This window comes from Semicossyphus pulcher, unplaced genomic scaffold (assembly GCF_022749685.1).
Source record: "Semicossyphus pulcher isolate SPU_LCO1_2020_fin unplaced genomic scaffold, fSemPul1.0.p SCAF_5, whole genome shotgun sequence".
Lineage (NCBI taxonomy): Eukaryota > Metazoa > Chordata > Actinopteri > Labriformes > Labridae > Semicossyphus > Semicossyphus pulcher.
The window spans coordinates 14,182,057-14,199,987 of record NW_027211726.1 but is presented as its reverse complement, the minus strand read 5'-3'; the positions used below and the strand labels follow the sequence as shown (position 1 = coordinate 14,199,987).

Sequence of the window (17,931 nt, the reverse complement as noted above, 5' to 3'; positions counted from 1 at the left end):
CTCAAGTCTATAGTTTATAAACACTTTGTGTCATTTATGTTTTATTAATTCATTAGAAGAAGCTTTTTCTTAAAGGATGACTGACTCACTGTGTTGGGTTTAATTCTGAACTAGACAACACGTCATTAACTGCATTTGAAATCATTCTCCATTTACATGTAGTGCACTATATGTGCTACCTGACATTTTACATAATCAGTTTAATTAGTATGCACTTTATTATGCTGTAAAAAATCACACAAAGTAATGAAACAACAATGAAGGAAGCTTATATTCTACATTCTGTCAAAAAAAACACAAAGCACAGGTACAATACATACAGAACTAAAAAAGTTTTTATAAAAGACAATTATACTAATGTTTCCACAGAGGTGGCTGGTATCGTAAAACACAGAAAGTAAGGATTCGATAACAGCATGATAACGAGTCATTCAGGCGACATATATATTTATACATTAGGTTTCTCACTAGAGCATGGAAAGTGGGGACTCTTGCATTACAAAACATTTCACTAGCACTGCACCACCTAGGTTTTTTAAGTCGTATTCTCATACAGTCTTTATACGCTACCTGAATTTGTATGCATGCTTGCAGTTTTAAACTTGACCCACAGAGGGGCAGTATAGAGAGGAGTGTAATACGCTCTGAAGAGGCTTGGTCTGAGCACATGTGGAATTTCCTAGCCCTAGTTTGGGCATATAATCTACAACACTGCCGGTATATGTCATCATCATGAGACATTTGATCCGTGATGAAGTGCCCCAAATATTTTGTTTTGTTACAAACACTTAACACTTGCCCTGATAGATAAAAACCTGGAAAGTTGAGGTCCTTATCACCTTTTGTTCTACATATCATAACAACAGTCTTTTTAGCATTGTATTGCACGTCATATTTGACCCCATACTCAGAGCAAATATTTAGCAGCTGTTGAAACCCAACACTGCTAGGGGAAAGAATAGCCAGATCATCTGCATACATAACATGGTTTATCAAGGAGTTACCAATCATACAGCCTGTTTTGCAGCCTCTGAGTTGCTCGGATAGTTCATTCATATAAACATTAAAGAGTGTTTGCAATGTTAACACTCCGAAACATTGTGAACTTTAAGTCTTAATCCCTTTCCTCCTCCTTGTGTGTCTCTTCAGGGCATAACATTTCCTCCGACACGCTGGGATTCCTGGGCTGTGTTTCATTGGCCATTCTGGTTGCCCGTATATGCCAGGTTTATCCAAACGCTACAGCGTCCACCCTGGTCAACGAAGTTTTCAAAGTGTACAACATGTGGCGAGTTGTTAAATTTCTGGTGTCCTTGTTAAGTGAAAAAACATCAACTTGAAATGGGCTTAAAGTCAGGGGTAGTCTGGGTAATTTTACTTGACCATGAGTGGGAATAATGACATGTTTCTGAAAAAAGAAAACGTCTGAGATGCTTTTATGATCTTTCACTCTGAAAATGTTGCTGCATGAGATTCTTTTGTATTAAAAAATGCAGAAGAGGATGAGATTATCTGAAAATCATTTATCAGGGAGTGGCCAATCCTAATCGCCTTGAAGAGACTTGAGGATCGCGTCTGCAAACTGCCTGTGTGGAATCCGAGGGTAAGGCCCCGCACAGATTTTTATTAGCATTTTAAGTTGCAAACATAAAATCAAATGTCCTTAAAGGCACAGATAAACTGAGAATACTGTGTTTTTCTGCATTTCCAGGCTAATCCAGGTGGCCGTGCCCACCTGATGCCACAGCAGAACTCTCTCGCAACATGACTTGCTCCACCTTGGCCATCATGAAGGACGAGCTCAAGAGAGGTATTTCATCCCTCAGCTGATATTCTCTCCTGTTAGACACAGAATCAGTCGGTCTGGAATTTCAATGACTGTGTGTCATTTTGTATGAAGTTTCCATGTTTAATTCAAACTTCTCGTTGATTATACCGTGTATACAAAGTGCTCAGACTTTAACAAATTTCCCTTTGCCATGGACAGGCTTCACAATCACTGAAGAGATCCGGCAGAACAAAGGAAGCTGGACACTGTCTGAAATGTCAAACTTATTGGAGCAGTGGAGGAGAAAAATGAGGATTTACACACTCACGCTCTTTCTAAAATATGGACATCTGAAGCCATTTTTAGGTACTGTTTATCATTTAGATATATTTAACATGTACCTCTGTAAAAACTGATGACTTTTTAAAGAATAGATTTGCATGTAAACCTGAAAAAAAAAGTGATTCTTCTTCTCAAAACAAAAGGTTTTATTAGCATTCTGTACTCTTTATATACTGTATTGTATGTACTGTATATATGACTGACTCTGAGCTATGTAGACTTTAATCTATATGTTATTACACATTGTGCTTTATGTTGTATGAAATTGTATTTAGGTTTTGAAATAACTTTATGCACACTATTTTTTAAACATTTTTATTGAACATGTTTTGTACCTTCTTGAACGCCTGTTGTTTGATTAATGTGCAAAACTGATTTTACAAACCTGCTGGTTTTATTCTTGGTGTCATTATTTATTTATTATGTGACAGACTTACATTTGTACCTGATTGTATTTTAATTTTAATGCTGCTTTAAATGAAGCTTTGTCTGTCTCTGTGTGGTTTTACACATTCTGTTGTTCCATCAGACATAAATTAGTACCATAATATAATTGTGATTGTTTTATGGATTAGCAGAGCAGATTTTGCTGTAATGAAATGAAATGGGCTGAAGCTTGTTAAAGTGATCAAAGAAATTGATTGTTGGAGGTTTAAATGCGATGTTCATGTGTTCTGTGTGACCTATATTTGTTGTTTCTGGGCTGGTCTTGAGTATCTGTAATTTCTATTGCATATGTTATATTGTCATGTTTCAATAAACCTGCTGTGTGTTCTGATGTCTTTTGCTGGATTTTGGCTGAAACTTTTTCATTCTCTGTTTTTCTTGGATGACACAATAATTTAGCAATCAAGCATTTTTTTATAGTACGGCCAATCTCGGATCCCATCGGCTATAGTCTGAGATGATTTATCCCGTGGGGACACTGGTGAAGCAAGATATTTCCCATTCCACCATTAACAATACAATTATGCACAAATGAAATTATTTCAAAACTCCAAATGAACCCACTAAGTCAGGGCGAGCAGATAGCTCAATGGATAGAGCACCTGCCTCGTGTATCAAAGCATGCGTTCACACACCGGTCAGATTCCCACTTGTGGCAGACCATCAATCATGTTACCCTGGTTCAAATCCAACCCTAGGCAAAACAAATAAAAATATGGGTGGTGCATTTATCATAATAAAATGGAAAGTAGATATATAACAGGTAAGTACTGCACAGCAGCAAGGTGTTGCAATGGTTAGCACGTTTGCCTTGCAGCATGAAGGTTCTGGATTCAAGGCTGGCTGGGGCCTTTCTGAGTGGAGCTCTGTTGTTCGGTTGTTCGGGTCATCAGTTAGTTGGTTAACGTACATGCATCGTAGAGAGAGTAGGGGGAGTACTCGTGTGTCAAAAGGTGCTTTTCAACCAAAAGTACTTTGAATTTAAGTTGCTTGAAGAGACACTCATAGCTACAATATTCCACATTTTCTGTAACTGATACTTTAATTTATTAGTTTTCCTATATTATAAGCAATCAATAATGGTGGATATAGTTCCTCAGTTTCCACTTATAATGGATGTTTTTTTACATCATCACCTTGGAAGGAAGGATTTCACTGTGCTTGCTATGATGAGGAACAAGTTTTTTAAAAATGGAGCCCTTTGTGACCTTTGCTGACCTCTGTCGGTGGCCAGGAGGAGATGCATCATCACTGACTGATTTTCATGCACTGACTTGTATTGCAACAATATAGCAGTTAGATCCTTATTTCACAATTGGACCTGTTGAGGTGGTAACATTGATCACAAAATTCCCCTCAAACCTAAATACAGACCCACAGAAAAACAAAAATATTAGCTTAATTTTGACCGGCATATTTCCTGAACAAGCCAAGATTTTTCAATATATACACCGGTATATGAATAAATAAGTAAATAAATATATACATCAATAAATATAAATATGTTTATGTAAAATATATAAATGTTACAATGTTACACTTTCATTTCATTCAGCAGACACTTTTGTCCAAAGTGGTGTACATCTCAGAGTTAATACAACACAAGCAAAAGTCTAGACAGGAGGGAACAAAGTCAGTAAATACCAACAAACAACTTAAAGTGCGATCGGACACAGGTGTCGACAGGCAGTGCACAGAAGCAATGCACAGGGAGTAAAGAAGCAGATTTTTAGGGTTAGGGTTAGTTAGTTAAGGTTAATATTCCTTTTCAGACACATTGACATCAAGCAGTGATGCCAGCTGATATTTTGGTCAGATTTTAGTTGTTATCGAGAAATATTTTACATCTAATACTCTTTCTGGCTATAAAAATAAGGGGATGCATAAATTGGCAAATGAAAAATCTTTGCTGCCAGAAAATGCATCCACCCCTGAAATCCCTAGGGTCAAACACTGTTGCACACTAATAATTGAATGATCTCGAACTTTGTCATGAATACCATAAGTTTTTCAATTATAAAATAAAACCTGAACCTCTAAGCAAATACCCAAACAATAATTCAGAAGGCCTTTCTCCAAATAAAAATACATTTCTTTAATTAAAACAGACATAAACTGAATTTTTAGTTTAATCATTTTTTTTTTCAAAATGGCTTCTTTTGCTTGAGCGGTACGGTTGTGCGACATCTCGTTTGCTCACTGAATATCTTTGCTCTTTGGTTTGACAGCTACTGAAGGACCTCTTTTGGCACATGCGCACAAGTCGGTTTTTCAGATGTCAACTGCTGTGGAGAGATAACGGACAAACGTTTACCGAGAGCTCGTTAGCGTAGGGAAGTAATATTTCTTTGACCAAAAGCGCCTCTAGCCTGATTAAAGTAATGAGGTAGATAGTCGGACAACTAATTACACTTAACGTGACGGAAGTAGACTGACATTGCCACGGGGAAAATGGACCAGGAGTTTGAAGACATAGATTCAGAGGGCCGGTGGCAAAAGCTGTACCTTGTAAGTCTGTTAGCATTGTTAGCATAAAGCTAACATAAATAGTCAGTGCTATAAGCGCGCATTCAATTTGGCAAGCTAATAGTTCGGCTCGCTCGTCAACTATCTAGCCTGTTATTTTATCGCTAAATTGATTAGTATATGTGTTTCTTTGGCTGTTTTACTTTCTGTTTTTTACTTTCTCTTTCCCCACTATACACTTACTATCATAAACTACTATAATGAGCGTGTGCATGTGGTTGAGGTTAACTGTTATTAGCTACATTATATAGCTTTTCAGCTTGTTTGACGTGAATATACAACTTTATAAGTTTATTGCCCGCAATTGGATGTTATTGTGAAGTTGTCCAGTGTTCACGGCTGAAAATACCTGTGTTTGTACACTGTGGTTAGTGAATAAAAACATTTACTAGTAGTATCTAATTGATTTTCAACTTACGCTGCCCAACTCAAGAGATCAAACAGCTGTGAGATTGAACCCCTGCCTCATGTCATACTTGTGCATCTGATTATTTCCTGTTCTAAACAATATTTCTATTGTCTTCAGGAAATCAGGAATCAGTCCCACGAGTGCTCCTATAAAGTGGCAAAGTACCCAGAGAATCGCAACCGAAACAGATACAGAGATGTCAGTCCATGTAAGTGAATGTTGAAGAAGAGTCCAAACTTTTTCCCAGTGACACACAGTTTTTCCAACCTTTAACTATGTCTGTCATTTTATAACCATTTTCTTTTTCACGCTGCCTGCAGTTGATCACAGTCGGGTCAAGCTGGAAAACACAGAAAATGACTACATCAATGCAAGTCTGGTAGTAATGGAGGAAGCCCAGAGAAGTTACATATTGACGCAGGCAAGTCCAAGACTTATTCCAGTTATAACGAGCATGTCTATCTGCCTTTATCTTTTGGATCAATATAGACTAATTGTTTGGTCTATATGTCATGGTATTTACAACAGAGTCTGCTTAAAACCTCAATGCTAAAATGACGTATTCAAGGTACCACAAAAATAAGTTACCAATTTAAGGTAATTACAACAGCTCCTATCATCCCCTGATTGTAGACAGCAGCTTAGTTCCCCTAATAGTCGTCAATTAGTTAGTGTTAGTGAGTCAGAAAACTTGTGGCAGACAGAATGTTATGGCAGACTAATTTGTGTATTTGTTGACAGCAGATCGGCCAAGTGGCTCAGTTCCACTTTCAACACAGCCTGTTGAATTATGTGTTGTGCTGTGTTTCTGAGCATGAGGCGTGTTAAGGAGTGCTGATTTGGGTGTGTGTTGGGTTTTGAGACATATTAGTTGTGTTTATGTGGCTATGTAGCAAAAAGTGAAATAGGGTTGATGAATGTGTGTCATCTCATCTTGACTGAATTATTTAGTTATCAGTGAGCAGTAGGAGCATGCTTCTTTTTCATAACAGTAGATAATAACCTTAAATAATAATTCAATATTTATCAAGAATTATTATTTTTATATGGATGCAAGCCAAGGCAATGATTATGTTTTTTTACCCCTAAATATTAATGTTGAGGTTGTACAACATTTAGTACAAAGTTTTTTGTTTTTATAGTTGTTTGTTAGATTAATCTTTATTAGGGATAGACCGATATTCGGCATTTTGACGCATATCGGCATCAGCCTTTTTTTTTCTTTTTTTTCAAAATTTTTTTTAATTTTTAATTTTTTTTTTTTTTATCTGACGGCCGATAAGAGATCAATTTAAAACTGGGTGATTTTGGCTCTGATGCATATGCTTAAAGGCATTTAATCAAAGTCAAGTGTTGGAGTTTGTATTATAAAAAAATTTGATACCGATATTTTCAATTTTACTGCAAATGAATATCGGCTTCAAATATCGGTTATCGGCCTCCTTGACTACTAATAATCGGTATCGGTATCGGCCCTGAAAAAACCATATCGGTCTATCTCTAATCTTTATACAGTTAACACACTGGAAATGCACCTCAAACTTCAGACACTGAAGACTGGCTCTGTTTCATATCCTTTCTATCTGAATATAGCTTACTAAAACTAAAAGTTTTGACCTAGAGGAAGATGAGGATAGTTTAGTGCTAGTTTGTCATTTCAAAACTTCTCTAAAGCCCCTCTCCCACTGGTCAAAAAACAGGAGAGAGATTCTTCTGACCTGAGGGGAAGAGGAAATAAGGCAACAGGTTCCTGGAACATTTACCGTTACAGTTACTGTTTCTGTTTCTGACAGTAACGCAGCGGAAAAGAGACCGAAAGGAGTATACTCTGGCAATGGGAAAAGAGACTATCGGCATTTATAGGGGGTATTCCCGGTCTGATTTTGTGTCACGCGCTAATTTTGGTGAGGGGAAGGGGTATAAATCAACATTAATATGTGTCATATCACAAACTCTGCGCACATCAGCTCCTTGCCTTTGGACATGTTTGTGTGTAGCCATGCACATGACCCAACAGATCGTAGAATATGATTTGAATCAGTGTTATATACATAGCCCAAACTAGAACAGTTAAGTAGCTATCTCATGCCTCGAAGGAGAACCCAAGTTGCAGGCTGATCCCAGTCAGCTGCTCTGTATTGACATTTGCTTGTGGGTTCATAAATACTTTCTGAAACCCGACAATATTTTTGAGAAGGTCTCTTTCTTTAACTTTTTTTGGGGCATAACACCAGCAGTCACATTGGTAGTTGGGTTGAAATCATGCTCTTGTTTAGTCTTATTACTGAAGTCCTGCACACTGCCACCGCTCATGAAAGGAACCACATAAAGGTTATTATTTTGAATGTACTTATATCTATAATTACTGAGGGCCAATGCCAACGATTGGAATAATGCTTTTACTTCAATTAATTCTCATGAGCAATTCTTTATTCTGCAATACTGTAGGTCACTTTACTTATCATCAACCATATCACCTTCTTACACACTGTACGTTTTTGACTTGGTGGAATTTTTTTTATACAAAAACTTAACCATCCACAATAAGTGAAAGGTGTACATAGTGTATATATTTAGTCCTTTACTTTGAGCTGTTGTAATGAGTGAATTTTACCCTGATCAATAAAGTCTATCTTATCTTACCTTAAATAATCTGCGATACAAAAGTCGTTGTCAGCAGATGCCAAACTCGGGAGCTCTTTCAGCCCACTCAGCTTCTAATTAGACTAGATTAGATAAGCCTTTATTGATCCCACACCGGGAACATTTTCACTGTTAATAATCTTGTGTCTTCAAGAAATGAAAGGACAAATAAACAATTTCTCATGTGATCTTTTTCTTTTCTTTTTTAGTTTTTTTTTGAAAGCCCAACCACAGGAAACAGAGAGTGGGCTGATTGTAAAAGCATTCTTGTCCACAAACGACATAGCAGCACATTCTTCTCTGAATGTGTCTCCAGGAATTTAAAGCCACAAAGAAATTTGCAGCGTGAAATGACAAAATATCATGTTGTTTTTTTTTGGTCAGTTTTGGACTGTTGCCTTTCCAAGTATATCAAGAATCAGACAACAAGCAGACACTATGTTGATGCTCTGTAATGCACACTAAATTTATGTCACAAGTTTTTAGCGTTTTGGTGAGGCAAAGCATGCGTCTTAATATTCATCACCTTGTCGGCTTCTTTTTGCATAATGAAAAATATAACAGGAAAGTGTTTAAACAAAAAGGTTAATCTTTTCTTCTGTGGAAAATTTTAATCTTATGCGATGTTGCAGCAGCTGCTTCTACACAGTCGTAGTCATTTACATCCTAATTCAAATGCCCTTTACAGTGTGTTTACATGCTGTTGCACCAACGCCTTCGCAACATTTAACATATGTAGATATTTTAGCTTCACAAAGTGCAGTTCTCTCAACTCAACCGCACACTAACCCTTATCAGGCCTGACCTTTGGGTATACTTTTGCTTTCATCCTCTGCACAGTCATCACATTAATTAAGAGCCAATTGCTTATCTAATTTATTCAGTGGGTCTTATGCTGTTGTTTATGTAAAACATGTGGCACACATTGCTTTTGATAATGACTTGTTAATCTCCTATTGGACCCCTTCCAATCAATGTGTTTGTTTTCATCAGGGTCCCCTCAGGAGCACGTGCGGCCACTTTTGGCTCATGATCTGGGAGCAGAAGACCAAGGCGGTCATCATGCTAAACAGAGTCATCGAAAAAGGCTCGGTAAGTTAAAAAAAAACCCAACAAAAAACCACCTTGTTCTGGTGCGTACACCCCCACACACAGACTGCTGACAGACAGCAACACACACACACACACTGAAAGTTTGCGGCCTGCTGACAGTGTGAAATAACTTAAGCAGCTTGTTTGATTAATCCTGACTTCTGATTAAACCGTCTACTGTGAAGCTTCACTCTCCTGTAAGCAGGATAACTGGAATTCAGTGTTTTGATAATGGGGTCACAGATTTATGGGAGGGTACTTGGATCCAGCCCAACTCCTTTTATTTCCTGTGATCCTGTGCTGATTAAACACACACACACACACGCACACACACTGACGGTCTCTTTCACGCAGAGCATCTGCGATCTCTCCTCTCTTGCTCTCTCTCTCTCTCAATCGCGCAGCTGTAGAGGATCCCGCTCGGCCAAGAGATTCACTCGCTCACTGATTTCTTGGAAATGGAAGACAAAGAGCACCTAGTGCATGGTTATTATTAACCTGAAGAGGATCGTTTATGTAGGCCAGCTTTCCAATCCTGCAGAGGGATTGTTACATAATAGACTTATTCTCGACAGTCCTGACCATTGTCCGTTTACACTGAAAAGCACTGTGTGATAAGGAGTTAGCTGTCGACAAAAGTGAAGTATTTGTCACAGTATTTGACTGCAGTACTTACAGATAACTTTCTGATCCCTGAAAAATATTAAAATTGTATTGTTCTGTATTGTATGTGCACGACAAGATAAGGAATGCTTTTGGACCTGGATTTTTATCTTCACTCTATCACAGCTAGATCTAATTCTTTCCACTACTTGTTTATAATAATGATAAATTAATAATATAATAAATAATAATAAACTGTATTTTTATTATTATTATTTTGCCTATATTGGATAGGACAGCTGAAGAGAAATGTGGGGAGTAGAGAGTGGGGGGTGACATGCACCAAATGATCCGCAGGCCGGGAGTCGATGTGGCCTCTCTGTGGGGCGCCTTCTCTACCAACTGAGCTAAACCAGCGCCCCAATAATAAACTTTATTTTTGATTTGTATAACATCTTTTACATAAAAAATGCAGCTAAAAGTGCATATACAAAACAAAATAGAGAACAAACTGTTAGTAATTCATTTATTTTATAATACTTTTTTTTTTAATAAAGTTTTGTATATTTAATGATTGACTCTAATTAGTGCAAAATTAGTGAAATCTTTTGTTTTTGGTGGGATTTTATTGAAGTGGAAGTGTAGTTTAGTTTAGGGCTTCTCAATTAATCAAATTTTAATCTCAATTACGATTTTGGCTTCCAGCAATTATGTAACAAAAAAAAGAGTGAAAACGATTATTTTGCCGCACTCCGTTTCGCAATGACGCTCTCATTTTGTCCTGTGGTGTAAATCCAGCGCACCCCTTTCCCTCAGCAGTGACAAAAAGACCCTTTTTTTAAAAGAAAAAATGACTTTTCAATCATCGTTAATGTACCAAAAAGTTACCAAAAAAACTATAATTGTTCACCAAAAAGTTTTCTATTGTTAGATTCTTGTACGTTAAAATGCAAAATGAAATACCAGAAAAGGTGACTTAAAAATAAACCAGCATCAAGGCTGTTGATAAAAAGTGTTTGGTGTCACAAGTCAGAGGTTAGATTAGGACATTATTTGTTTATGTTAATGGAAAGAAACACATTGACTCTATTGTTTTTTTTATATGTTTCTGTTTCGTCAATGTGTATTATGTAAAAGTATCATGTGCTGTGTGGGTTGATGAGTGTGACCAGGCAAATGTCAAGGTATGTGTGGGGAGAGAGAAGTCACAGACATTAAAACTGGAGCAAAATGTCCTCCTGTCTGACATCAGCTGCTTTAACCTTTAATCAGCCAGCGTCTGCTTTTCATGTGGTGTGTTTCTTTGTCTGATCTTGAATTGACTTGTGATCTCTCGCTAAGTTAGTCTCCTTGTTTTTCTCCTGTGACAGGAAAAGTGTGCCCAGTACTGGCCCATGGCTGAGGACAGGGAGATGCCCTTCAGAGACACACGCTTCCTGGTCACACTGTTGTCAGAAGACACAAAGTCGTACTATACCACCAGAGTCCTGGAGCTGCACAATTTGAGCGTAAGCCACAGTTTTAGAGTTTTAGCACAAGGGGCCTTCCCAGCATGTTGTGTCAAGGAGAACTGAAATGGTTCAGGGTTTTCACACCATGTCACATCACATGGTGTGAGTTTGCTGTTTGAGGCTTCTGAAAACATCCTTGCTTTAACATACCCATACCCATTTTATTTTGCCGTGAAATGAAACTGAAACTGTTGGAAATGTTTGTTCCGTTTGCTGAATAACACGTCTAGTAAAGTTCAAGCAGAACTGATCGAATCAGCACTGACAGGACAACTGCAGATAAGAACAAGTTTTGCAACTACTGACTCGGCCTCTGTGTTTTTTGCTGTCAGACGGGGGAGAAGAGAGAGATCTACCACTTTCATTACACCACGTGGCCTGATTTTGGTGTCCCAGAGTCCCCGGCATCCTTCCTAAACTTCCTCTTTAAAGTGCGGGAGTCGGGAGCGTTGGGGGCGGATCACGGGCCGGCCGTGGTGCACTGCAGTGCTGGAATCGGACGCTCAGGGACGTTTTCATTAGTCGACACATGTGTGGTCTTGGTAAGTCCCGCCTCTTTGTTCTGTATGAGCTCTGAATCTTAGTTTTACTTCATGTTCACAGTGGTCAGAGTCCAGCTGAATTTGGTTGATGTGGATGTCCTAGATGAGTCATATTTTGCAGCAGACTATCAGCAGGTTGATGATGCATAAGCCAGATACTGCTACAGACTGGAAATGTATAACAGTGTAAGAATGTGTCCACTCAAACCCAACCAGCAAATGAGTCACAAAATATCAGGAGAAGTTCATCCTGCTTTGCTGGCAATTTACATCAATGTCCTCCTCCAGATGGACAAGAGGAAAGACCCCTCATTAGTGGACATCAAAAGCATCCTTTTGGACATGAGGAAGTACCGCATGGGCCTGATCCAGACGCCCGACCAGCTGCGCTTCTCCTACATGGCCGTCCTCGAGGGAGCCAAGTACATCATGGGAGACTCGTCTGTACAGGTAGCTGCACCACACACGCCATTAATAATGCTATCACTCGTCCTGATACACTTTGGACATTTTATCAGCGTATCTCTGGTTTGATTGTAAACATAGAGACTGCATTATGTCCTGTTGTGTTCATTCTGCATGTTTCAGCCCTTTTGGTGTTAGGGCATCATAAGGCTAAAGGTTCTCTGTACTTTTAATCATCCCTCAGATATTCACAGGTGTCTGCACAGTGGTGATATAGGTGTTGTGTCCAACAAGAATACATTTACTATAAATATAGTCGTTGTTCTCTTATTCCCTTATTCAGTTTGTGTTTTTCTCTTGGCCTCTATTCCATTTGGAATTTGGCTGTAGAGGAGGCTGATTTGAAACAGGTTGACTGAAAACAAGTTGAATGCATTTGCTTCTCTAGCAGTACAAAAGGTGATTCAAGGCTACTCTAGAGCCCCTTTCACACATGCACTGCACTCCTGAACATTTCCTGACATTGTCCAGGTAGGTGTCCCAACTTGGCACCAAGCTCCCTCCGGCCAGGCCTCATAAAGTGGCTGCATGTTGATCATAGGGAAAGAACAAAACTCTTGCCAGAGGTTTGAGTCTAGAATCTGTTATACAATGTTTTAATTCTGATAGTCAGAGAAATGGAGAAGGGAAACACTATGAGAATAGTAGAGGGGTGTATTGATATGAGAAGTAGCTAGGTTTAAGTAGACATGGATGAACGCTTCTGAAACATGATTGAAGTGTGTCTATTTTTTCTTTGAAGGTGCCAAATGTTGATCAGAGAAACAATACCATTAACATTGCATCCTTCAAATGCAATGCTCATTATTCATGCAGTTCACAAAGTCAATACAAATATCCTTTATATGTATTCCATATAATGGGCGGTTACTGGTTCTTGAGGTTAATTTTACCATCCCCACACTGAAAAACTTCCCGCTTGTGAGGCTGAAACTTTGAGGCTGAAAGTGAAATTCTTTCATATTCTCCGTTTCTAAGCCGCTGCCGTACATTTTGGCTGCTCATGAAGGAGACGGCTTTATTGCTCAAGAATTGAAAAAGACAGTAGTTATTATCAAACTATAACTGAATACTTAAAAGAGCATTGATATGTGTGCATAATAGCACAGCCTGTATGAGGCTGTTTCTTGTTGAAAGCTGCACCTCTCCGTTATATAACTTTACTAACCTACAAACTTTGCTGTACCTGTGTAGAACCTGTGGCGGGAGTTGTCCAGGGAAGATCAGGAGCCGACATTAGAGTCTCCCCCTCCAACTCAGCCTCAGGCCAGGTGTCCGACAGAGCGATGCAACGGCAACCAGCGGGCTGGTCAGCAGCAGCAGCAGCAGCAGGAGGAGGATGAGGAGGGAGGAGACTACAGACAGGACGGCAAAGTACCCGCACAGTCTCCCTGCAAGGAACAGGAGCTGGACGGCAGCACAGCACAGTGAGTGAATAATAAAACATGCACCATTGTCTTTATCAATTAATAGATGATCTGTGTAGGTTAAAGAAAAGACAATGCTCGCTTGTTTTATTAAATGTGTTTGTAAAAAGCTGGATGACAGCAGTTGGTTATCAGATCTGTGATCTGTTTGTAGTTGCGGCCATGGCTGCTCCGTAGACAGGAAGTGTTTCTGAGAATTTTAAACTTGCATCGTACTATGACACATATGATCTTATTTTAGAAGCTGATTCTTGGCTTATCTCCAAACATCTTAAAACTTTTTTTGTTTATCATTTTTTTTGATTGATTTGAAATAAACCCAATATGCAATGTTTATAGCATATATTAGAAATGATAAAGTATCATGCGTAGGAGAGCTGCAGTATTAGAAAGATAACAAATCTGAAAGATTACCCCTCCATCCTCGCACACAACCCCCAACCACCCAAGCCTTCTGACCACCACCCCCACCCCCCCATCCTCCACCCCCGCCCCAGCTAATCCTTTTAAATCCAGATCTTCACAAGAATGATTGTACAATGACATGTTTGTCCAACAAAGGATTACTGGAGTGCACGCAAGGTAGCACAATGCTCAAGTAAGAAGTTTTAGCTTAGGACAAAAAAAGGTGAAAAAAACACAGAAATAAAATGGAATAATAAAACAAAACTGGCTTTAATCAGATACAAATTTGACTTAAATAAAGAGGTTAAAATAAAAAGGATTTTTTTTACAACTTGCACCGTTATGTCCAATTCCCATCCACGCACACATTCCCAGTGAGTCACAGAAAAAGTCATCTTCCTTACCTTCCTTTTACGCAGCAAACGACGCAGAGAAGACAGCATCTCCAAATCAGCTACAGCCAAAACACCCCAAAGCAAGCCGAGGACCAACGACTCGGAAAAGAAGAGAAAAAGGTGATAACATCTTCAGGTTGAAGTCGATTCTGATTTATCATGCACCATCACAATGCTGCTTTTGTTTTTCATTACTTCCTGCACATTAAACTGCCAAGAACAACATGTAATCTAAGCATATGTTAGTCTAACAGCTGCACTTAATGGGAGATCATTCATCACTTTCCATTCTTCTTAGTTCTAGTTTCCTGTAGACAGAAAAAAGACTCATGACGTATAAAAGATGTCAGAGAACAAGAGATATGAGTCATTTTTCAGCTTCAGTTCTTTTAAGCAGACGGAGGAGGCTTTCCCTGTGCATGACTCACCCTCCTATAATAGCAGAAGTTACACAGCTAAGGCTTTATTTTCTCTTTATTTCTACGTTCCTCTTTCAAACTCTTAATAATTCAGTGTGGAGCAACCAGTCAAGCTAACTGACATGCACCTCATGTTCTCCTGAAGGCGAGACAGCTAGACCTGATGAAGCACTTATTTCTGATGACTGCGCACCTCCACACAAACGTCTCACTAAGTCATTTCTGAGAAGCCTCCGTTTGTTGTGTGACATGTCAGCGTTGTTCCTGTAAATTAGGCCCCAAAGTCACTGCACCGTTACCGTTTCTGACGAGGTCTCACTCTGCTGTTGTGGTTCTTCTCGGACAGCCTGGGCTGCATTTGCTGCACATGACAAGAGCTGGCCTGTCCAGTGGGGGGCGGTGTATCTTTACCCCCCTCTGTGGCAGCGACAACAACCACGGAGAGCAAATTTAGAGGACGAAGTTTACCCGCAGCTTTGAAAACAAAAGGGAAAAACACCCACTCTTGTACTCAGAGGTGTGTGAGTGTGTGCGTGTGTGCTCCTGGTGTCTGCTGTGTTGTTTTAGTTTCAGTTGAGGTTTTGTTCTTGTTTTTGTGATTTGCTTTTGCTCGTGTGGTTTGGAGTTTGGTAAACTTTGGCTGCACTATAGCATGGTGTTTGTGTGTGGCGCGTGTATGTGTGTATATCTGTGGTTTAAGGCTGTTGAAGCTCTGAAATGTCAGGTTGAGTTTGAATAATGCAAGATGCTAATTTAGCCTATACTTTGCAACGTAGATGTTACTGAGCAGGTTTTACTTGTTTTCTTGTAGGCTAGGCCTGAGAGTGTATAATCATCGAAAGTCCCCTTACAATCATACAAAGGTAGTACTGATTGTCATGGAGAGAAAACACAAATAAATGTTGTCCTGGTTGAGGCGGTCCGTCTGTTTAGGTTTTTCTGCTGCTCGTAACTTAAAGAGTTGTTCCATAAGGGTCTTTACATTCCTTCAGGACTGTTAGCATAGCAGTTAGCTTTCTTGGCTTACGGGTTTTAAATTGCATTAGTTGAGCTTTTGCATTATCAGTTTATCAGTGGTAGGAGTGGGACGAAATCAGTTATCGCAGAATCGCTGATATTATCGTTATCGTGGGCCATGTATCGTGAGTTACCCTGCGATTCCCGCCCCTAATCAGTGGATATATCATTTGGCTTATGGAATGTCAGAAAATAGAGAAAATGCCTGTTACAATGTCCAATGTCTTGTATTGTCTGACTAATAGTCAAACAGTCAAAAATAACTATCACATAAGACAAAGACAGGATGAAAACCTTATTAAGTTATATAACAAGGGAATCTTGGACACATTGAAAATGATATAAAGGTGGGGTATTTTAGATGATATTAAAACACCCATACAAATGAACCAGCATGCTTATTCAGAAGCTCTACGCAAGGGGCGTCTTCTCTTAGCTTACATCATCAAATCTAAAGCGAGAGAAAATTTTCAAAATGTTACATTTACAGCTAAAACATCTAAACACAGTGTGACGCGTTAATTAAACATGATTGCTGCTTTTGCTGCATTGATTATCAATCTAACATTGGTTTAAACAAAGTGATGCAAGATTGTGTATTGTTTATTTAACAGCTCCTATGAAAACTTTCCTTAAGTGTTTTGCTGCTGGTTTCGATTTTATCTTAAAAACTGAACCTACTGACACTAACAATATTTTGTGGCACGAGTTCTTAAGATCTCTCTTGAGCTTCACTGACACTCTGGTAGAAAACTGTTTTTTTAGTTCAATCTTAAAATAATTTGTGTCTCGTGACAGGGCAAAAACCAGCGACTGCTAACCACCTCCTCCTGCGGCCAGCCACGCACCGACAGCTCTGGCAGCAAAGCAATCAACGGCAGGGAACTCCAGCTCTCTCCCAACCTCTGTGCCCTTCTTCCTGTCCTCCACAGCCAGCTCTCCTCTCTTCATCGCTTATGTTTTTAATCCTCAGTAGCATTTTTCAGCCACCTCAACCCTCCCTTGTTTTCCTCTAGTCGGGTGTAAGCCACTCCCAAATCCGCCTTAGTCCTCCTCTCAGCTTTCCCAAATCTCCTCATCCTCTCTAAACTGTTTACAGCAGACACTTCGACATTCTTTGAAGAGAGCACATTGTAACGGACAAACACACCAGCGCTTCATCCCTCAACCACAACCTGTGCTGCTTCTGGAGTCACAGAATCTTTGTTTGCTTTAATTTTATTTTTTTGCAGCTTTGTCATTTTATTGTGCTTCTTACATTTATGAAATTAAGAGTGATAATAGGGGCTATGCATTGCAATTTGTAATGCTGTTCATATTTGTATTTTTAGAAAAACTTTTTTCAGAGGCGGAAATAAAAATGTTCTATTTTTTATAAGAGATTACTTGAAGTTTTTCACAAAGATGGGGGGAGGGGGTGGTTTAAGAAAAAACACTGCCTCCTCCCAAAAAGAAATTCAGTGGCATGTAACGTTTCCATGATGTAAATATCTTCTTTTTAAAAAGATGTGTGTAAAAAGACATATTTTTGCTTGTAAAAAAAGAAAAGAAAAAAGATGGATGACAATGTTACATATTTGAATGCAGTAGAAAAGCTGATTTGATGACTTGTTCTCCTTTTGAAATGAATTTGTCTTAAGTTTCTCTTTCTCTTAGAGTGTAATCTAAAAATAAAACTGGTATTGTCTAGTTTACATAACAAGCTGTTCTGACTCTTCTCTGGAAACGTCCCCAGAAACCTGTTAATTGTTTTGTCATAAGTCAGGCCTTTTATCAGTTACACACACACGGTTAACATGTAGAGATAAGCTGGATGATAATAACGATACCCTAAAATACAGAATCTTACATATGAAGCTGCATCAAGCAGCTGGTTAGCTTAGCTTATCATAAAAGTGTGGCGTGTTGAAATGACTAATA

General features: G+C 38.9%; 1 protein-coding gene across 1 annotated transcript; it reads left to right on the top strand.

Moving 5' to 3' along the window:
- Positions 1-4,857: 4,857 nt before the first annotated feature.
- ptpn2b (protein tyrosine phosphatase non-receptor type 2b) lies at positions 4,858-17,693 on the top strand. The gene is made up of 10 exons (XM_069681270.1): positions 4,858-5,065; positions 5,610-5,700; positions 5,813-5,913; positions 9,129-9,227; positions 11,201-11,338; positions 11,674-11,883; positions 12,172-12,333; positions 13,543-13,775; positions 14,600-14,695; positions 16,810-17,693. The coding sequence occupies exons 1-10, from the start codon at positions 5,009-5,011 to the stop codon at positions 16,829-16,831; spliced, it is 1,209 nt and encodes a 402-aa protein (XP_069537371.1). The 5' UTR covers positions 4,858-5,008; the 3' UTR covers positions 16,832-17,693.
- The last annotated feature ends 238 nt before the right edge of the window (positions 17,694-17,931 follow it).